Source organism: Cetorhinus maximus, chromosome 5 (genome assembly GCF_964194155.1).
Source record: "Cetorhinus maximus chromosome 5, sCetMax3.hap1.1, whole genome shotgun sequence".
NCBI classification, from domain to species: Eukaryota; Metazoa; Chordata; class Chondrichthyes; order Lamniformes; family Cetorhinidae; genus Cetorhinus; species Cetorhinus maximus.
The window spans coordinates 136,045,226-136,068,287 of record NC_135883.1 but is presented as its reverse complement, the minus strand read 5'-3'; the positions used below and the strand labels follow the sequence as shown (position 1 = coordinate 136,068,287).

Below are 23,062 nucleotides of genomic sequence, written 5' to 3'. Positions count from 1 at the left end.
ACAGGTGTGGAGTCGGCTATGATGTCTTCCATTGTTGTTTAGCCTGTTGGCTCTCTATGTCTAAACAAGTGCAATAGTCATTTTGGTGAGACATCAGAGGGTCCCTTGCACCACAGGATCCATACCACAGCAAGGGGTCAATGCCTTCAGGGGCTGAGAAAGGAGGGGCAGGAAGTTAAATTGGAAAGTAGTTAGTAATGGAAAACTAGGTATCTGAAATGGATGTTTCCATTATTACATTTTAAACCAATTGTTTTGTTTATCTTATTAACATATTTAGAAATAATGGATGTATGAAATGTTGTTTCGCAGCCAAATTTTGTATCATGTTTCTTGCTTTTATTTTAAGGAACATCTCTCTTTGTGCTTCATGTCATATTTGCATATTATCAAGGCATTATGTTAGCATCCTTCAAGGCGGATTAATAACCTTTAAATGTAGATTTGAAAAGTTGAAAAATAACTCAAGTTAAAATACATTTTGGCAAGTTGTGACTACACCTTATTTTTCTGCATTTGAATGCTTCTTGGAAGCTTATTTCTGTAGGTTTCATTCAGTTATATTTCAGCATACTTATTCAATGCACAAATAAATTTAATCATTCTTTATGCCCTAACAGCAAAATACTAAAAAATGTTAAGTTTTTTTAAAAAAGAAAAAGCCAAATATCAGTACATGATTTTAAAGACAGCTACTACGAACATTAAAAGCTTTTGATAAATAGTTGGTCCATTCCCCTTTCTAGACCAGTTCCTAGAAATAATGCAAGTTTTAACATCAAACCTTGAGCAAGAGCAGAACAAGTGTATAAAGTAAATGTTCAAAAGCAAAATCTGGTTCATCCACACAACTTAAGTGAGAATGAACATAAGCAAACCGGGTTTACATGGATTACTTTAGACTAATTTGTGTTTATGACCATAATAATTAGGGATGTGCCAAAGAAATACAAATCGTTGCAGCTACACCACAATACATGCAGCTGAGATTTTTTCTGGCTGTTTACCTCTTACAATAGCTTTTTTTTAACTAATGCGGGTTGTGAAACAATTTATATTTTAAAATACAGTTTTATGTAATAGGTGACTTTCAGTGCAACACCCCATTCCTCATCTCCTTTTCTAGTTTATAGTGCATTTGAGAAATTCACATAAATAATGCATTATTTTACTCCCATCAATTTTAAGATATGAACACAAGGTCTAACTAACTACACGTGATTTGTTGGTTATAGATTCGGTTAAGTGTTGTGAAAGATGGTTGCACAAATGGGTGTCCAGAACTAGGAGTTATTTAATTTTCATGAAGAAACATTTGTTAAGGGGGATAACTTAAAATTCCTAAATGTGATTTTTCCTTTGAAACTATCAAGATGCATTAAACAGTTCCTAATTCGAAAATGTAACTATGCTTTTAAAAACTGCCCCTTTCGATCACTCTAATGTGGAATAAATGCCCAAGAATACAAAATGATAGCTCAACAGAAGCCTTACAGTAATGACAATTACCAAGTGGCATAAACGATGCACTTTTGTTTTACACCATCACAGAATTGTCTGAACAAGTGGATGCTCTTAATGCACTTGTAAAAATGTAAATTGCATTGCGTTATCCATCTCAAAGGGCAAGCAGATAAATATAAATTCACAGAACACTCTCATTAGTGGAACTTATTTAATTTACTGAACACGTGCAACAAATTCCAACTAAAGTCCATTGGAACACATGGCGAGGGAAACACAACGCTTAAAATACATGGGCAGCATAACCAGAAAGATGGTAATATCGGAGTCGAATCCTTAGTTACTTTTATATTTATAATAATGATTCAAATCATTGCCAACAAATAATTACATGCCTGCAAAAAGCGATTTGCTGTCTTATAAACCGCGAGCTTTCCATTCAAACATGGTTGAGCCATTCCAATAAACACAAAACACACGCTGTGCCTGGGCGAGAAGCAGACAAAGATCTTTTTTTTAAATAAATGCTAATTTTACGCGCTGTGATTAAATTGGAGAAGAAACCATTAACCTAAGTAAGACTTTCATCGGGATTTCAGCCTGCTTCTATCGGTGGCAACAGTTCTGAACGATCCATGCTACAGTAGCAGAAGGGTGCTAGTAGTTCAACCGAAAACCCTTCCCTCTGTTGTCGTCGCTGTATACGTCTATAAAGCAATCTTACGAGGTCGTAAACCCCTACTTAACGACCCAAGAAAGGTTTAGAGAACAAGGCAGATGGGGGGGGGGGAGGTTGAAGAAATAAGAATTTCCAAATGCAGACAGATTGCCAAACATGGGAAGAGACCGCTAGAAGACCAGGGACAACTCAAGGGCAGAAAGCGCGATGTGGCCACAACCCAGTTACGAGTTCGATTCTCTTCGCCTCCCCCCCACCCCCAAAAAAATGATATTTTACACCTTTAGATCGACCAACTGTGAGGGAGGGAGGGGGGGGGGTGGGGGTGCTGCCAAGTGTATCCAGTCCCACATGTATATCTTTCTGTGTATCTAATTCTATTTTAAGAAATCACTCATCGATGCAACAGTGGACGGACACCTCGCACAGTTCTACATGCTGTTGCAATGATTCAAGTTTCCTTTAATATAAACTACTCCTCCAGAAATCTTCCGAGGTCAATCGTCACACGATAAAGCGATGCAAAAAAAAAATGGGAATTTCTCTTTCACTCCCCCAGACTTACAAGGATATGCCGTTAAACAGTCGTGCTTTGAAAGATTTGAGTCTTCGGAAAGGGGACTGCGTATTACAATATCCGCCTCCCTCAATCCTTCCCCATTTAAAACCTACAACAGTCTGAGCCTAGCATTTCCGGGTTTCACCTCTGACCTTGACAAGCAGATCGTTATTTTGATATTTGCACCGGCAGAGCACGCCAATTGGCAAAGCGTGTGCCTTTTCCCTTTTAACTTCATTCATTCCGCAGACTTTCTCCGTCGCTTTTTAAAGAGCTATCGCCTGCCTTGGCTGCAGAGTGACCGGCGTTTTGTACAAAATTATTCTGTCACGCATACTCATGAAAACGTTTCCAACCCCTTTCGCCTCGGCATCTCCTTCCCAGCAGAGCTTACATCGCTCAAGATTGGCGAGAGCAACATTAAAAACAAACCCTTTGCTCGCATCGGTTTAAAATTATGCGCGCGGTGGGAGCCGGCTCCAGCTCATCCCGTGCACAGTCCCAGCATCCCAGTTTACACCAATCGCATGTGCAAGTGGCAGCTTTTGCAATGGAACTTTTAACTTTTTTTTCTACAAACAACCCCCCTCCCTCCCCCCTCACCCCCCCCCCCCCCAACCCCCACCAAAAGGTAAAACATTTTAAAAAAAAATTATGAATGAAATAGGCGGAATTATGCAAACTTACTTGATGTACGAAAACATCCACTGGTGTTTCCAAGGGGGTACCTTCCCGAGAGGTCATGGAGATAAATCCGAATCCCATTCTAACGTTGAACCATTTACAGTGGCCTGCTCCCTGCTGGATTTGAGATTCTTCTTTCTCTGTCAGTTTTCCTTTTTCGTCTCCAGCACCTTTACCCGCCCCTCCTGGACAGTTGCACACATACACACACACAGGGGAGAGAGAGAGAGAGAGAGAGGGGAAAAAAAATGTTCAAATTATCTGACGTTAGAAAAAGGGAGAAAACATTAACAAAGTACATTTAAAAATAAGCTTCTTTGGGGGGGGTGGGGGGGGGGGGGGGGAGTTGGGGGGCGCGGAGAAAGCACTTCGCACTGCTAAGGACACTGGCTGAAGCCGATGTGGAAAAGCCCTTGCAATGTCGATCTGGATCCATGTGCCCAGATTGCTCCTTTTACTCCATGTTTGGAGCAGCAAATTGAGATTAGCAAAACCGTACGTAACTGGAATGCGGCTGGTTTAAAACGGAGCCCATCTCCCGCAGAAACCACTATCACACAAGCCCGGCTTTTTCTTCCTCCACTCTTTCCGCAAATCGTAATCAACATTCAACAGCGTCGATCGCGAGAGCTTTTAAAAAAAAAAATAATGTTCCACTAAAATAAGGTTCGTATGATACTGAAGAGAACCACGGTAGCATCCAACGTGCGTTAACTGTACTCCAATCAAACTTAAGGGGCAGGTGTAGTGTTGCCTTCCACACACACACACAAACTGTGTGAGAGAGAGAGAGAGAGAGAGAGAGGTTGGGGGGGCGGGGGGGGAACTGTGCTGAATCGCACACCAAGTCCACACAATAGCCCTTCAGAAAACCTTTGAAGTTGTGAATAAATGGGGGGGAGGTTGGGGGGGGGCGGGTACATACATTTTTTGGGAGATCTATAACAATAGGTTTGGAAAAGCTCCCTCTGCGATCTCTTAAAAAAAAGTATGCAAACAAACAAAAAGGATTTTTTTGTTAAAAAAAGAGAAAAAAAGTAAACCTTCGGCCATGTTGTCACACAGGCCCCTGTGTCCAAACCCGCCCGATGAGAACTTTTTCCTCGGAATGGGTAATCTTCTGCATCAATCTAGCGTCATAGGATTGAGGGATCAAAAATTTAGCAATCGCCAATGCTCGCATGGTCTAACGTGCTTTCCCTCGTTAGCCCCCACCCACCCCCCCTCCTTTTTCCTGGCCCTGGCACACACGTGACTCGTCAATTACATGCTTTCTTGCCGCTAATTACACATCGCAGTCTTTAGAGAGGCAGAACAGAGCCAATCGGCCTCTCCTCTAACCTGTCACCGCAATAATCGATGATTCCACACCGCCCCCCACCCCCACCCCCACCACAAAAAAAATCATCCAGTTTTTTTTTATCCAGCTAATTTGTCCGACATTTTTGACGAGCCGGTCAGCTCCATAGACTTAAAGCTACAGCGTCCCTCCTCCCGTTGTTCCGCTTTCTGTCGGAAACCTACACAACCCAAATACATAAACACACACACACACATATATATATATAAACTAATCGCAGATCGACTATTATGATAAACACGATTATAGAGAGTCCGCTAACGCTGTGACGATCTCTTCAAGAAATAGCGACAGTAAATACTCGCCAGCAAAAAAATCCGGTATATTTGGCGAAATATGTAAATAATTTGTGCGCAATTAAAGCAGTGGAGAGACTTCCTTGAATGTAATATCCCCATACCAATATATTAGGCTCAGTATAGAAAGGGCAGCTGTTTTTTAAAGAAAAAATGTGCAAAAAGGGCCTTGGACTGCGGGCTACGTTGTTTCATTTTAGTCACATTCAGGGAAAACCTTCGCCTAAAAGAAATCAAAGATTTCACAAAGATAATTAAATAGTTTCATCTTTCATCGGAACACGGTTGTTTGCCGCCTTTCTCCCCCCTCCCCGCCACAAGCAAGGTGGTATCATCCGAATTTAAGATGTCATTTTCAAATGATCTCCGTTTAAACTATAAAACGGTTCATGAACCACGCAAGCCGTACATGATGCCTTTATTTTAGGGAGAGGGTGCCAGCGACGGGTGCAACAACAGAGAAGCCGGTGCCTTTTTTTCCAAGTGTGTTAGCATTGTTCTCCTGTAGGACACGTGTACCTGGGGACCGCAAGGCCTCCAACACGAGGGTTTAGCACTAAAGATGATTACTGTTCTCCCACATGCGACTTTCCCCTCACTTTTGGTTGAAAGGAAATTCCCCTCCGAAGGGGTTCAAAGGTCAAGTATTTGGTTCAGTGCCTCTGTTGTCATTTTGTAATACCTTAACATTGGGAGCCTGCTGGAGGAAGGTGCAAGGCTCTCCGGAATAAGACAGGGAAAAAGGCGGGCTGTGTAAAACGTCCTATCTGAGGTGAAGAGGAGGGGGAAGGTTGGCCGATTTTACATTGCTGGCCATGCATTGTCGGCTACCATGCGTTTTGCTCCAAAAAACTGGCCTGACGCGTCGGCGCCAACCAGTCTGACCAATTGTAAGGGGCAGTTTGCACTTAAATGGTTTGTTTGCTGCTCTAACATCCAGCGTCTCAAAAGCAAAATTTGTTTTCGTACCTCTACGCTTTTGTCCCCAAAGTGTGTTGCTGGTCAATCTTTGCCAGCGGTGTGGGACATTTTTTTTTAAAAAGAAAAACGGTTTGGAGGAGGTGGGGGAGAGAGAGAGTGAGTGAGAGAGAGAGAGAAAGAAAGCAACCAAAGTCGAAGCTCTGTCCTGAAATTCCTTTGAAGTCTTCAACCGTAAATTTCCTATAGGTTATTTCAACAGAGCGTGAGTTGAGGTCCAATCCCCAAGCCGACCTAAAATGGTTGAGTTTTGTTGGCTCTGTGATCACTCTGTTTCTCGCCAGCGCTGCTTTGTACCAGTCCATCGATTACATTTAAAAAAAACATCAAATTTTTTTTTAAAAACCTCCTACACGTTTTACAAATGGCCGTTCATTTTGGCAGAGATTGTTTTCGTACGAAAACACACGCACCCAACAAAAGCCCCAAAGTCCCATTGTTACCACATATATGTATAGCTGTCTTCTTAAAAGCTGTAAGTACATCCAGTTGAAAGGCATCCGTTTCTTTGCGGACGCCCAATAGTATGGGGGGGGGGGGGGGGCGGGGGTGCATGTGTTGTCTTAGTTTTAATCAATTTATTCGTGTAGTAACTATGTGAACTGTCTCGAATTGTGACGCGCACCTCGGACGAGTTAAGGATACTTCTAAATTCCTGAGATTCTTCAAGTCCCCGTTAACAAAACTACCGTATAGTTTTTTTTAAAAGGGGGAAAAGGGTGGTAAGTTTTCACTAGCTTCCCATACTCATAAATGAGCCCCCAACACCCAAATGCAAATGGAGAAACTCAGTTATAACAAGCACCGCTCATTTATCCCAATTTCTCCTTTAATACTTGGTCCTCTGACTCCGGCCGACAGAAGTGGCTGTTTCAGGCTATTCCTCGTATTAGGAGAATTAAGATCGGGTCAGCAGAGTGGTCACTGGTGTCAGATGTTATCGAGTCATTCATATCCTGTGAGAGGACACCAGCCTTTCAAGTCATGCAAAGGTATAGCTTTGGTCAGTTGGGTAGCCCACATTCCAGCTTTAGCCCATTCAGAAAGAATCAGCTAAGTTGTTCTTTGTAAAGAAAAGAAAGTACAAAAAAAAAAGACAGCTTGGGGAATTTAACCAAGTTTCCCAGGGCGCATTACTGTGTTTGCTGGAAAATAGCTTTTTAAGTCTTTATTTCCCAATTCGCACGGACTGGTGCCTTTCCCTGAAAGATCCAACTCGAAGATAAGTTCGAATTCGCGCTAAAATGTTTCGCCCCCAAACACACACGCATACAGCTAAAACTTTACATTTTAGAACTGGCCTGTCAGTGCAAGTTTGCTTTGACTAGTTAGCATCGCATTTCTAAGGTTCTGATGAGAATGGGAAAATGTTGATTTTCTCTCCCTCTACCGCACTCAACATTGTGGACACAATTAAACTCCAAAAGCTAAGTCGCCAGATCAGATTTAGGTTTTTTTTTTCGTGTTAAAGAAACCTACTCCGCGTTTCAATATTTTCGCACGTGTACTTTCTATTCTAAATTGCGTCTTGTGCCATTCGAGATACATAAAGAAATAGCATTTATAAAGCATCTTTCCTGACCTCGGGAAGCCCCAACGCGCTTTAAAGCTAACAGAACACTTTTGAAGGGTGGGCACTTGCCGTGATGCAGAAAAGCCCCCTGCCCGCCCCCCATCCAGCACTCTCAGACATCAGGGAGATAATAACCAGATAATCTGCTTTAGTGGTGTTGGTCGAGGAACGAATATTGACCAGAGAACCAGGGAGAACGCCCCTGCTCTTCTTCAAAATAGACCCTGGAGTGGTTAATCCAGAGGGAGGCAGCTGGGGCAGTGCAGCACTCCCTCAGTACTGCATTGGAGTGTCAGTTTAGAGGACATGCTCAAACCTCTGGAGTGGGGCTTCAACCTACCACCTAATGATTCAGTTACGAGTGAGCCAAGGACACCCAAAGACAGTGTGTAAAATATGTATTTTTAAAAATGCTGATACATCTAATAACCCTGAAGTACCCTGGCATTTAATCATTCAATGAGGATACTTTCCGAATTTGGGAAGACACATATGCAGATTTAATCTCAGCAACACCCAACATGTGTATTTGTAGGCATTTCGTTAGGATTGCTACATTCTCGGTTTAAGCGAAAGTTTCAAAGAAACATATTTATAAAAGTATAGATAGAAATATTGACGTTCTATTTCGGAAATATATTTGCATAATATGATCGAAATACACGCGTGGGGGGGATTTGTTTCAATTATTGTCATAATTTAAGAAAAGTTACGTTAGGAATGTCTAACCGCTAAACTCGAATTATTAAAAAAAAAGTCTCAAAGCGCGGCATTGAGTCATCAGTCGATGTTAACAAGTGATTCATTAGTGTTGCTAATTAAGCCGGAACGAGTCCTTTCAAAACGGGTCTCCCCCTGAAGACCAGCTGAATGCGTGACGTGAGGAGCATGACTATTGTGTCAATATTTTGTTTTATATCCCCCCCCCCCCCCCCCCGAAAGTTAACAGGGGGGCTGATGGACGATAGACTCTCCTCCCCCCGCTCTCCACGTGAGAAAGAGGGCCTGCAGCAACTTCCCCTGCCATCTCCTGTGCGAAAGATGCTTTGCTTTTCAAACCCCCCCCACCCCCTTCTCCCCCCCCCGGTACATGGAGCTGTCTTTTGAGGGAACTGGACAAGGGGTTGAGGTGCCCTTTATTCAGCAGAAACTAGCTGTTAACGCCGGTGACTCTTGCAGCGGAAATTCTTCCAAGCTAGGCTTTTTTTTGGGGGGGTGGGTAAATTCCTTATAGCAGCCGGACCTGAGCACCGCACATTCATTATTGGCCAGCTCGCAGGAGCCGGAGACCCCTGTAGCAAGCCAACACTCGGTTGATCAGGAACCGTACATGAGCAAACAACAACAACATTAACCGCAATATTCATGAATTCTGAAAAGACTACATCGATCAGTGACCTATCTTTCATCAGTGTGCACACGCCAAGGCCTGGCGTCGATGCGTGGAACTCATTCATAAATTGATTTGGTGGGCTCCACCGAAACCCGCGCTCCTCGCTTGAATCGTGGGGGTGCCAGTAGAAATGGAGAGATAGGGCAGTTGTATTCAGTGAGGTGACCCACTGATTGCAATGCGATTCCAAAACTGGCGGCACCATATTCGTGCACAGCCCCGACTGTGGTGTGTCGGCGGAGAGTTGTTCATTTCTCACCGTAATGTCCACTGAATATGGAATTTCCCATTTGAAATCTCAAGTCATTCGGATAATGGACACCATGGGTCCACCAGCTCTAGGTTTGTCGCCATCTTTACTTGCAGACTCGAAAGATAAGAGCAGGATTTCTATATTTTGTGTATAATACGTCAGCCATGTTTACAGGTTTCCCTATTTAAGTTCGTATTAAAATTTTGCCAGGTGGATAAGGCTTGGGTGGCCCACTTATTGTTGAGAAAGCCCAAGTAAAATTCCTATCTGCCACCATAGGTTCGAAATGAGAAATCTGAGATCTAAGCCGCCACTGCACTGCCCATTGATGGTTGGTCATGGATTAAACATGAACGTTTGTTTCAAGCATACGGACGAGGAATTGCTCCCGACCTCCTCAGCCCGAACCAAAAATTGAGATTGTAACATATCCCAGTGGGTCTCGGGAAAGCAAGTTTGGAATCGTCGTTTGAGGGAGTTTAACAAAAGATGCCAAGTGAAAAGTGATGGTTGTGTTCGTTTTTAAAATGGGATCGGGGGGGTGGCCGGGGTGGGGGTGGGGTGGTGGTGGTGGAAGGGGAGTCAAAAGGACCTGATCAACCTTTCGTGATATCGAGGCGCCTGCAGCGGCTCGGCACACCGTTTGCCATCAGACTTGTTCGGGTTTGTTTGCAGTGATGGGCGTGGGGCGAGTCCACAGTTACACGTTTTCAGTGTAACTCAGTGCCAGTTTTAGTGCGATCAGATAGGTGGCGATCCCGCTCCGGAATTCCTTGATTTCCTTCCCCCCACCCCCCCACCCCCCTCCAAACGTCACGAGAAGCCGACGAGGCTTTAAAATTGTGGGTCAAGACAACAGATTTCGTTTCATCGAAATAAAAGTTGTACGCCTGTGTTTAAATAAAGCGCGAATTCACTCAGGTGGTATGTTGTTTGTTCGATGTTAGGTGGCTGTTTGATGATTCTACCTTTAGGGCAGTGATAAGCGCATAAAAGTGTATTTTTTATATTGAAAACTGCCAGAGGAAAATCAAATACAACTTTATTTGACATACAGTGTGGATCCCATTAAAATCAGGACTCTTGTCAGGAAGTGATGAATTATTGATATACTGGGTATAAATTAACACCTCTGTTTTACTCAATACCACACTGGCTTGATCGTACCGTACAGTTAGTGCTTCTGACCTTCAAATCTCGCAGTTTCCAATGTTGAAACTCGGATCCCTAGAGCACAAAGCCACTGTAAAATAACGATCATTTAAGATCAGTGATGTAGCATTCACATCACGGTTTAGAACAAAGTTGGTAAACGTTTTGCGATTTCTTCTTTTATTTGAGCCGAATCCAGAGCGAATTGCATAAAACGCCTCCCACATCACGCCGTACGGTGATTACAAGCCGGCCTCCATGCTGCCCTTTTCGGGCACGTTGGCCTGATGAAGAAATGACCCAGTGAACAGGCCGAAACAGCAAACTGGGGGGAGCTCCATATCGATGAGAACAATACTGAGGGCAAGTGTAAAGACCAGCCACAGTGTCCTTCGTTTCAGCGAGACGGAACTCTGGACTGTGGGCGCTAGGTTGCAGTTTATCCATGTCAATTTACAACGCCTCATACCCCAGTGACACACACCATGTACAAAACTGTAATTAAATAGCCAATATAAACACAAGGTTTCCAATATGGTTTACACATGAACTCAAGAAGCTAAAACATATGTCACTTATGGTTTCAGTGTATTCCCGTTAACTTGTCCTTTACACCAACAATTCCGATCTATTTTCCTAACACTAGCGTCTTTCTCGTGTAACATGAGCTGTCGTGTTGATATTTGGTACAGGGGCCAGGTGGAAACTTCGAAAAACGTGCATGGGATATTTATATTGGTTCCGGAGCAATGAATGTCCCAGGAAGAGGATATCTGCACACCCCCACCAACCCCCGAGGAAACATTCTTACTCCTTTGTGCCTGACCTTTTGCGCCATCTGGACATAGTAACCAGCAGTATAACCCCGGTCTGCGGATCACACTTGGGGAATGGGCCGGAGAAGGTAGCTGCAGTGTAAGGTTGAACCCCCGAGGACACAGGCCAGGCATGATTCAACTTCCAAACTGGCACCTGGAAACCGTGGCTTGGGGGGTGGGGGGGGGGGACTACCAATTTGTCGGAATCAGTGCGATATGGATTGAAAGTAGAAAATGTAATTCTGGATCCCAGCATCTGTCCCTCAACTAACTCCCCGGATAAAAGAATAATTCAACCCCCCCGCCCCCCACCACCACCTTAAACCAGCTTATATTTCACCCCCTTCCTATTTTTACTTAGTTCTGTTGAAGGGTCATGAGGACTCGAAACGTCAACTTTGCTCTTCTCCACCGATGCTGCCAGACCTGCTGAGTTTTTCCAGGTATTTCTGTTTCTGTTTTTGTAAAAGATTAATTCTGTTGGGGAAAATTATCTCCGCAGCAGGAACTTGAGAATTTCGTCGGATCGTCGCCTGGGTCGGCGCAGCGGAGCGCCGTGAGGAAAGCTCGCTCGCCGCATTTTATTCCTGCAGCAGCAGACTACCGTGGATTACTTCCGATTATTTCTTGCTCTCCGCGTCAGCCTTCGACCCGTTTACTTAGAGCATGCAGGCAATGATAGATTTTCCCCGACCCAACCATTATCCCGCAATCTGGCCCTCTGCTGCATTTAGATTTCGCTGAGACATGGGTTTGAAACGAACCGCATCTGAAATGTTACTTCAAACACTGACCCTCATGGGTGTCACAATTGCCATTTGTTTGTAGACTGCGGGGGAGCGGACGGTCAGGGATGGGTTCGGAGAGAAAGAGAGAGGAAAAAGACATCAGTTTGTTTGACTGTCACGGCCCATTCAGTGAGGAGTTCAGTTAACCGAACCTGCCTAGACTGCACGGTTTTGAATTCATACTTCACGTTTTCTTGAATTGAGTTTACGGGAGTTCTAAACCGTGAGCTTGGCAACGCCAAGGACTCGTCCTTCACCTGCAGGACCGGGCTTGAACCAGTTATCACCACGCACCATTCTGGCGAATAAAAACAAACCTCCAAAAAGGTACACGGATGACCCAAACCGAGCAGCTCCTTGAATGGAAGACAGAGGCCGACAAACATGTGCAATGGACGTGAGGGTTTGGTGTCACCTGTAACACCAAATTACACTGCATTAACTCGCTCGTTTCCTTTTCTTACTGGACTTTCGATGACGGTATCAGACTGTGCAGCTTCCCAGGAATACCCAAGAGAGGGAGGAGGCCGGCCGGCTATTCGGCCTGTGCTCAGGTTTCCTTGGGGGGGGGAAATTATTGAACATCAGGAACCTTGCACCGAGAGTATCGTTCCCAGGACGGTTCCTGGGAGTTTTACAAATTAATACCCAGTGCAGCATCTGCCGATAGCCTGCTTGGTTAAAGATTCTAACTTGGGGTTAACAAAAATAACCTGATAAACACGGCAATACCGGGTTTATTTTTTTGCCAATTTCTCGTTGTCTTAATTCCGTGAAGGGTAAGATCCTTTACCTGTATTAAACCAAGACATCCGCCTTAATTTGGCTGCTCACTTTCCGGGTCTCTCTGACCCGCTCCCCCTCCCATAAGAAGCTGTCCTTGGAGGGTTACAAAGCCCGTCGGGTTTAATATTGATTTCATGTCGCGAATGTTTAATAAAATACTTCTACACAACCTCAGACTGCCTATGGGATCGCAGCAATAACTTCGATTTATATAACAACTCTAATGGCCATTTGCAGTTATACGAAGAACGGATTTCACATTTTGTTGGAACCCATTACATGTCGCAGTTCATTATATGTGGATTTTAGTATCATCGGTTGGAGTAGGTAAATTTCACTAATTTTAAGAATTTAATGTCCAACAACGACACCCAACGTAAAGCATAATTATTTGACTTGGCGGCTAAACTGTATAAAAAGTAACTGGTGATGTCCGTCTGTGCTGTACGCGGCGAATCTGTCTTGAATGAAAAGCATTCATTCATTGTGGGCGGCCACTTCGAAACTCCCAACAGTTTCATTCATAGCGGGAGCTGCCGAGCATCTGGGAAATGGATTGACGATTAGTTCGGTCTGGAAAGTGATCCGAGTTTATCACGGCTCTAAACTGCAGAATCAACTTGGTAATCGTGTCCCTATAAACATTTCCTAACTTTGTGAACTGTTAACCGGAGCTGCTGTAAAATGTCCAGTGCCTAGAATGTACACTGTTGCCTCTTCCTTGTATCATAAGCCTTCATCTCCGCAGTGACCATGAATTTTCCCCACAATGATCACTTTCTGTTTACAACCGAGACAAAAATCAGGTTTCAAAACAAGATATTAGAAATAACACACTATTTCTCGCGGGGACAAGAAATTGCTTTATATTTTGATTTTAAAAATGTATTTACTACCGACTTTTGCTTAATCTCCCCGTTAGCGATTTTGTCGTCTCAGTTAAATGTTTGATCCAAACGTTTTTTCCCCACAAGGATACAGATTCGTGTCCTGCATACTGTGTGAAATGCTGAACATCTCATTATCACAGGCAACAGACAAATTTTCTTATCTTTCAATAAACCGGTACAACTTCCATTTATAACACTTTTAACACAGTAAATACAATGCATTAAAACATTCATCATGGAAGGTAAACACAATAACATATTTATATAGCACCTTTGATGTAATAAAACGTCCAAAGGTGATTCCTTATAAAGCAAAACAAATGACACCAAGCCACATGGAGATATTAGGACAAATGACCAAAGGCTTGATCAAAGAGGTGGGGCTTTAAGAAGTGTCAAAGCAGGAAAGCAAGGTGAAGAGGTGTAGGGAGGGAATTCCAGAGCTTAGGGTCCAAACAGCTAAAGGTAGGAACATCAATGGTTGAGTGTTTAAAGTCAGGGATGCTTAAGAGGCAAGAATTAAGAGGCTGATATCTCGAGGGTTGAGGGGCTGGAGGAAATTACAGAGATCCAGAGGGGCAAGGTCTTGGAGGAAGTTGAAAACCAGGGTGGGAATTTTAAAACCAGGAGCCAATGTAGGACAATGACCTCAGGGATGATGGTTGAATGGAACTTGGTGTGAATAAGGACATGGGCACCAGAGTTTTGGATGACATCAAGTTTTCAGAGGGAAGAACATGGGAGACCAGCCAGGAGCTCTCAATAGAATAGTCAAGACTAAAAGTGACAAAGGTGTGGATGAGGGTTTCAGCAGCAGATGAGCTGAGGCAGGAGCAAAGTCCAATGATATTACAGTAAATGAAAAAAAAGTGGTCTTAGTTATGGTGTGAATATGTGACCGGATGCTCACCTTGGGGTCAAATGTGAAGTAAGGTTGCGGAGAGCCTCAGACATTTACCTGGGGGAGGGAGGGTGGGAGCTGGCAGCTAGACAGCAGAGTTTGTGGTGGGGACCAAATTCATTAGCTTCAGTCTTCCCCACATTCACAAGGAAGAAATTTCTGCTCACCCAGTACTGGATGTTAGACGAGCAGTCTGATTTTTTTAAAACAATAGAAGAATTGAGAGAGGTGGTCCTGAGGTAGAGCTGGGTGTTGTCAGTATTCATGTGGAAACTGACGTTATGTTTTTGGATGATGTCACTGAGGGGCGGCAGTTAGATGAGAAAGAGGAGGGACTAAGGATAGATCCCAGGGGAGGGTAGGGTGGGGTGTACCAGAGGTAACAGTGGGGGAGCAGGAAGAGAAGCCATTGCAAGCGATTCTCTGGCTATGATTAGATAGGTTTTGAGGAGCCTATAAAAAGTGGGGTAAGAAGTATCCAGTTGTAGAAACTTTAGGAGAAAATCCCGGAGTTTAGGCCCAAAAGGGGTGAAAAGTTTCTCACTAAGTGTGACGGGAAAAGATGTCAAGGAGGTCAGAGATGAAAAAGTAGAAAATAAAATAATGACCCTGAAGATGTTGCACATGTAGGAACAAATTTGAATTGAATGTGCTGAGTGATAGAGAGCCACTGAAAGAGAGCAAGGCCAAGACAGAGAGTGCACTATAAAGCCTGTTCCCTCATAAGGGGAAGCTCAAGCTTCTCTGCAACCTTCAATGGTGCCATTATTGAAGCCCCCAGTATCAACATATTGGAGTCATCACTGACCTGAAGCTTAACTGGTCCAGCATAACAAAACTTTGGCTACAAGTGCAGAGCAGAGGCTGAGAACACTAACACCTGGATCACACCCTCATTCTGAGCTTCTCCAAAATCTACAAGGCTTCCAGATTGTGATGCAGCACTCATTGCTTGCAAATACTCAGGATACTTTGCACAAGCAAGGGCCGATTACTCTGATCTGTGCCCAAATCACTGGACTCAATCAACATCTTAGGCAGTTGCTCGGGATCAAGGAATGCTTGCTTGCACTCTAGTTCGCGGGGTTTTGAGATGGCTGTTAAGTCCAATGTGCAATCTGCAGGCTACCGCATGCTTGAAGGGTCAGGTAGATGAGTTGTTGGGAGACTTGTGCGCTCTCCCTGAAGCCTCGACTTTGTCTCTGCATGTTCTCAACAAAGTGTCATGATGTGTTTGGTGCCTTCCCAAATGAACCTTCTCCATTTTGGTCAGTCAAAAGCCAGGGAGTCCCATGAGTCAATTGGGATGTTTGATCACTTCAGGGATGCTTTTGGGACATCCCTAAAGTGCTTCCATTGTCCTTCTGAGAGTCTCCTGTAAAGAGTTCTGAGCAGAGCAGTTGCTTCCGCAGTCTGGTGTCAGGTGTGTGAACATATCCCTCCTGGAAGAGCTGATTTTGAGTGATTAGCTCCTCAATGCTGGGTATGTTGGCTTGGGAGTGGACGTTGCTGTTGGACCACCTTTCTTTCCACTGGATTTGGAGGATCTTGTGAAGGAACCACTGGTGATGCTTCTCCAGTTCTCAACCTAGGCACCACTGCATTGTGGCTGCAGGGTAGATTATAGAAACTCACCCAAGTTACTTTAATACACCTCTGTCTTTGTTGTAACTTCTTCAAGGACAAGACCAGAAAATGTTATAATCCACTATTGCCTCCAAGTTTCCCTGTAAATTACTCACTATCTTCCCTTGTACGTATAATTACTCTTCATCATTGCTGGTCTTAGCTAACCATCATGAGAGCACTATAATCCAATCAATTCAAGGAAGTCCATCACTACCTTCTCAGGGTAGCTAGGAATGAGCAATAAATGTAGTCTCACAAGCATTATTCATAGAATGGGGACAAAGTGGTGACATTTTGGGCAAGTATAAGGTTGTGTACAATGGAGCTGGAGAGAACGTTAAGCATGTTAGAGATTATGAAGATATTGATAAGGGCTTAAATGGTGTTGGGGATGAGATCAGGACAGATGTGTATGATGTCATAGGAGATGGAAAGAGCAAGCTACATTTTATAAAATTAGTTGGAAGCTCAGTTTAGGATCAAAGAGGACACCAGCGTGTCAGACCATAGGGTTCTGTCCAAGCAAGTAGCTGGGGACGGGGAATGGATTGGAAGCTTCAGTACAGAGTTGGCAACTTGAGCTGGATGCCTTTGGTCTTGCAGTACAGTGGTGTTAGTGGAGATGGGTCTCCTGTATGTTTCGGCCCTTTTGTGCCTATAAAACTAACATTGATACTAATGTACCTACCAATATGAAAATAATCCATACCAATCGCTGTTTTTTGAAGGAGGATAAGTTTAGAGAGCCGGCTTCAAATCAAAATAATTCGTTGTGCAGTAATAAGATGCATGTGAAATAAAAGTCTTTTTGAGAATGAGCAACGAGGATCCATGAAGGTAGGTGATAGTTATGAAATCCACCTTGGGTGAAAGAGGACATGTTCTGCAATATCTTATATGTTTATGTTTAACTGTAGAGATAAAAAGAGAAAGGGGCGGATAACTCCGCCCTAGTTATAACAGAGTAACAAGAACTGTCCATTTTACTGCGATAGTTTTTGTTTGTGTTTAACGAAGCATAACTGTATGTGTCAGAAGTTACAATTAACTCCAGGGTTTGGATACAATAAAGCAAATCGATTTGCCTTTCTTCTGTACCAATTATTTGAATGTTTCCAGAAGCGAACCAGTCTGTCGGCATTATTACTTTTAAATGATTTATAACATACGTGAAGCAGAAGATTTTCATGTGTTTGTGTCTTTTTATTTAAAAACAGTTCGTTTCTTACTGGGAAATCAGGAAATGACGCAAAGGATATTCACAGACAGAGACCTGAGGAAAGCATTTGCAACACCACTCCAACAAAAATCTGATTCCCAACTTCCTCCCCCCCCTCCCCCCAACAGTTGTTACTCGATCATCCTCTCCCAAAAGTTATAACTCTCACATTAACAGTTCCCTAATAGGTACCGTTTACGTCTTAGCCTGTTGGGTTCGATGTTTGACTGTAGAATGCACCATAAACATTAGGATGGGGGGAGGGGGGTGGTTCCCATTTGGACAGCAATTAGGAGCAGAAACGGATTTCCTCCTTCCCTCGTCTTGAGCCACCAAAGACCCTTTCAGGTCCTCGTCGTTGCCTCGAGTATTGGCTAATTCAGCACGGATTAAAAACAAACCTGGGAGCTTCCAGGCTTGGGGGACTTCGGAGCACAGTGTGCAATCGTCATCAAGTGAACGAAAGGGAACGTATTTTTCCGAAGTCTTCATAGTTTGACTATGTTGCGCCAGCTCTTTATCAATTAGATGGGCGCGAAGCTGTTCCTACCTGGGCGTGCCCGACACCCTAAAGGCTGACGTGAGAGTACGCGGCAGCCTGCCAGCGATTCCCTGATTTTGGCCGTTTTGTGTGAAACATACACAAAAGGATTCCCACGAAGGCAGCGAGAAAACGAGTGTTAAAAAAAAATCAAAACTGGTCGCCTCCCTCTGAGAAACGGGTTACATGTGCCAGGGAACGCCGATAAAGAACTGGGAAGTGAGTTGCTCCTTCTTTCTCAGTTCAGAAGCGATACCAGACAGCTGACGGATTGCTGTATGATTTCAACTGCGCTGCACCAAGCTCATAAAACAGTGAACCACAGCCTGAAACATTCAAACTCTGAGAGTTACATCGTTTTTAGCTAAACCGGATTTATTAGTGAATCCCAGAACCTGTCATACGCTATAGCATAGAAACAGACCATTTGGCCCATCCAATCATTACTGGTCTTTTTTTCCACATGAGCCCCTCACCCAATCTCACCGTTTTCCTCGCAGGCTCTCCGTAAACTTTAATTTCGCCAAGTAACTTTCTAATTCCCCTTTAAAACAGCTTATTGACTTTACCGCAGATCACGGGAGAGAATTGCATATTCTATAGATCTCTCCGCAAAAATAAATGTTTTCCCACTTCCCTTTTAATTTTTAGCATCTTAAATAAGCGCCCTTTTGTTACGCCTTACATATCTTGATATCTACGTAGCTTTTTAAAAAAGTGTTAAAATGGCATTGTATCCCTCTCCCTTTTTGCATTTTGTCCTATTCCGTTATCATTTCCCAGCTAAGAGGCTCTCCAAGGCTCTCCCAATTCTACTTTTAACCAGCTTTCCAAGAGGTACATGGCAGCTGCCCAGGGAAGAAATGATCTTCTACCCGAGGCAAATAAAATACCTTAAAACGTCACATTGAAGACTGACATCATCCCGCAGGAATCACGAAGAAAATCCTGCATTTTATCAATCCAAAAAAAACGACCTGCATTTATGCAGCACCTTTCATGACCTCAGGGCGTCCAGCGCTTTCCGGCCAAAATTTAGAAGTGTCGTCACTCTTGTAAAGCAGGACAGGCTGTTTTCTCACTCTTGTTTCTATCGTTCTATTTGGGGAAAATGTACAGTACTGTGCTCAACACTTTTTAAAGATGCTGCAAGCTGTCAATGAAAAGTGTTCACTGCTGCACCACTTTCATTTCTGTTGGACCCATGATATACAGACAACGATACTAACTAGTGTGTGGGGAGAACTCGCAATTTTATTTGGTCTTTTTGATTATTCTGCTACTTCAGGATCCTTTTCACGCATGAACACAATGTAGTTGTTTGTTACAAGAAAACCTGTCGAATGTAAACTTAATTCTGATCAGTGTTAATGGTATTGTTATTTATAGGATTCATTTCAGCAAACAATGATCAGACACTATACGAGTTAATGTTATCTGTGTGCTGTATAAAGTAATTAGCCATAGTCCACGAGGGACGGCAGCCCAGGGAAGAGACAAGTAGTTGTATAGCTTGAGGGACACCACTCTGCATGGGGTAAGGCAAGGGGGCAGACCTCCATGAACTACCACAGCTGGTACAAGGATTGAACCTGCACTGTTGGCATCATTCTGTACCACATTTTAGTCATCTAGCCAACTGAGCCAACTAACCCCCATACCATGTACAAACATAAACTTTATTTGTCAGTCATAGTTCAGTGGTAAAACTCTCACCTTCTCAGAATCGTTTAGGTTCAAGCCCCACTTGAGAGACTTGAGCATGTAATGTAGGCTAACACTGAGGGATTGCTGCACTGATGGAGGTTCTAAATCGAGTCCTCAGGTGGATGTAAAAGACCCCATGACAGTACAATATTTGTAGGAGAGCAGGGGAATTTGCCCTGATGTTCTGGCCAATCGTTATCACATTGTTCATTTATCTCATGGCTGTTTGTGGGAGCTTGCTTTGGGCTAATTGGCCACTTTCATTCCCAACATTACAGCAGTGACTACACTTCCTTGGCTACAAATGGTGGTATATTAATGCAAGTTCTTGTCTTGTCAACTTTTTTCCTCCAGCTAACCTCATGTTTTACTATTATAATACATTTTGTTTTAAAATTCGCCAATGTATATACATATCTACTGAAACAAGGGATTTATGCAGTGAGTATTCAGTCATATAGATGAAGAAAGGAGGTTCAATCACCAAACAATGCTGTTAACTGATCTTAGCTAAAATGCTGGTATCGATAGTTTAATTGGCCTCTGCATCCTAAGACAAGGAAGCAAACAAATTTGGGCTAAAAAAAAACTGGACTAGACCCCCCACACTCCCCGATTACCATACTTTTGGAAGTGCGTGTCTGAATGTTTCTCAAGGAAAGGATTAGGCTCGGCTGTGATGCTCCCCATGATGCAATAGCTGCATGCACTCACTGACAAGATTCTTTAAAAATATTGCTACATGGTGAGAAACTAGAGGTCAATTTGTGCACCTGGAACCATACTCCAGGGAAGATAAAACTGTTAAGAAAGAAGAGGAAAGAGAGAAATTGTAACTAACAGTTTTAAAACTATTTTTGACAATGGCTATTATTCATGCATGAGAGGAGAATTTGCATTAGTATCTGATAAGAGGCATCTCAAACATTTTGGATACACTGAGCCACTTGGACCTACAGCTACTGCTCTTATGAAGGCTAAATCTGCAGTCATTTCATGCATAACATGTACTCACAGAAAGCAATAGGGTGAGAAACCAGTTAATCTGGTTCTTGGTATAATTTATTGAGGGAAAACTGTCAGCCAGGACAATAGGATAATATAGGAATAATAATAAGCTATTTAGCTCCTCAAGCCTGTTCTGCCTTTTTACTAAATCATGGTTATCTGTAGTTCAACTGCATTTATGTGCCTAACCAAGTTCACATAGTGCCTTTAACTCCTGTAAAAATTTAAACCATGGTAGATTGTAACTCAATTTTAATGTCTCACTCAAAAGTGCCTCCAACAATGGAGCATACCCACAGTATGACACTGAGAATACCAGTTTAGATTATGTGCTCAAATCCAAGAGTAGGATGGCTGCCTATTTCCACCTCCCTAACAAGGCTTGACTTTGCCTCTGTTTCAGCTCACCTGCGGCTGAAACTGTTATTCATGACTTTGGTACTTCATGACTTGACTATTCCAATGCATTCCTGGTGAGTCTCCCATATTCTAGCCTTGCTAAACTTTGATGTCATCCAAAACTCTGCTGCATCTCTTAACTAAACCAAGTCCTGTTCACCTTCACCTCTGTGCTCACTGATATACATTAGCTCCTGGTCAAACAACATCTTGATTTTGAAATTCACATCCTTCTTTTCATATCCCTCCATGGCTTCACCCTTCCATTGCTCTCTAATCTCCTCCAGTCTACAACCCTCTGAGATATCTGCACTCCTCAAATTATAGCCTCTTAAGCATCCCCGATTTTAATTGCTTCATTGTTGGTGACTGTGCCTTCAGTTGCCTAAGCCCTAATTCGGAAATTTCCTCCCTACACCTCTCCACCCCACCTTCCTCCTTTAAGACACTCCTTAAAAATGACCAAAAGCTTGATCAAAGAGGTTATCTGACCCCATACCTCCTTATGTGGCTCAGTGTCATATTGTTTTATAAAGTTCCTGTGAAGCACGTTGGTATGTTTTAAGTTAAAGGCACTATGTGAATATAAACTATTGTTGTTTGGATCCAAAAGCTGCTGAGTCAGAAGTAGGTGGATCTTGCACAATTGCTTTCTTGCTTTCTTTTGAATAATTAAAAAAAAAATTGAATAGGGTATTGTCCCAAGGCTGTATTGGGCAAATGAATCACATAATGTAGTATAGTGTCACACAAATCAGGAAGGTTCCAGATTCGATCTCTGATCTGTTCAAAGTTTGGTGGTCTCAGATAGGGTGGCTGTGGTTGCACTACAACTGGCCAAAGAAGGAAGAAAATCAAAGCTCCCAGTTCTATTCACATCAAGCAGCCTCTCCGAGGAAATGTGGCAAGGGCACACTCGAGATCAACTGCAACATCCCATATAGTTGAATAGCTTCCCAATGTTTGTTGTCTAGACTCACAGTGAAGAATAGCCAGTTGGCTGAAGCATGGAGGACAGCCAGCACCTGTGAAACTGCATCTCAGCAGGAAAATGGAAAAACATGGAGGAGTGGAGATTTGAAAGGAATGAACACAATACAACCTTTAGATAAGCATGTGAATTTATTCTTTAATACACGAAGAGCAATAGCAGAGGAGGTACAGATTATGTAACATACTGACATAGTGAATGTAAATGAACAAAAACAAAGGAGGAGAAAAATGTACTTTTTGGTAATCTCATGAAACAAGCATGAGATAGAAGTGGGAGAAGTGTGGGGGTTGGGCTTAAATAGTTCAACATCAGAGATCTGATTTTGGCCATGGCCATGGGGAAAACAGAGGTTGAGGGCACATATGGTCCTCGTTAGCTCAAAATCAACCCTACCATTACGAGGTATGTCCTGGAAAGAGAGAGAAACAAATCAGGTGGAGAAATAAAAAAAAACACAAGAGCTTTCTGTTTAAAGTACAAAATGATGCAACAGGATTTCATGAACATAGAAAACCAAAATATTGTTCAGTTATCCCAAGCTCAGGCTGCCCTCAATAAACAATCCTGCTCTTCCATATGAACACTTAAGTGCCAATGGTGCTAGTAACTCCATATCTATAGTTTAAATGGAGGTTTGATTAAATACTTGCAACCTCAATGTGGTGACTACAGCTGAGCTAGATATAAATGAGCAATGCTGCTGGTGTCAGATCCCAAATCAGGGCAATCATTTGCTGCAGGCAGTTAAGGTCCTTATTAATGAAAAATATCCCATCTGTGGCTGTCGCTGTTAATGCTGAACAAAATGTTCCAATTATGCCAACTCTGCTGCTATTGCACTGTTCCTGCAAGCTGCATCACCAATATAAACCTAACTAATCTGTGCCCATGAAAATACCCAAATGTGCCAACCATAACTATATCAAGAGTTCAAAATGGTTATTCACAATGCTGATCATGCTAATAATGCAGCTAAATAGATTGTAACATC

General features: G+C 43.1%; 1 protein-coding gene across 1 annotated transcript in view; it reads right to left on the bottom strand.

Annotated features, from left to right (window-relative positions):
* The window catches only part of LOC144680933 (protein lin-28 homolog B-like), a 212,726-nt gene extending 208,287 nt beyond the window's left edge, over positions 1–4,439 (bottom strand). Inside the window, exons 1-2 of the mRNA XM_078542492.1 lie at positions 4,430–4,439; positions 3,390–3,571 (exon numbers count right to left, since the gene is read on the bottom strand). Of these exons, the coding sequence (XP_078398618.1) occupies positions 3,390–3,571; positions 4,430–4,439 (192 nt within the window). The remainder of the gene's footprint in view (positions 1–3,389; positions 3,572–4,429) is intronic.
* Between the last annotated feature and the right edge of the window lie 18,623 nt (positions 4,440–23,062).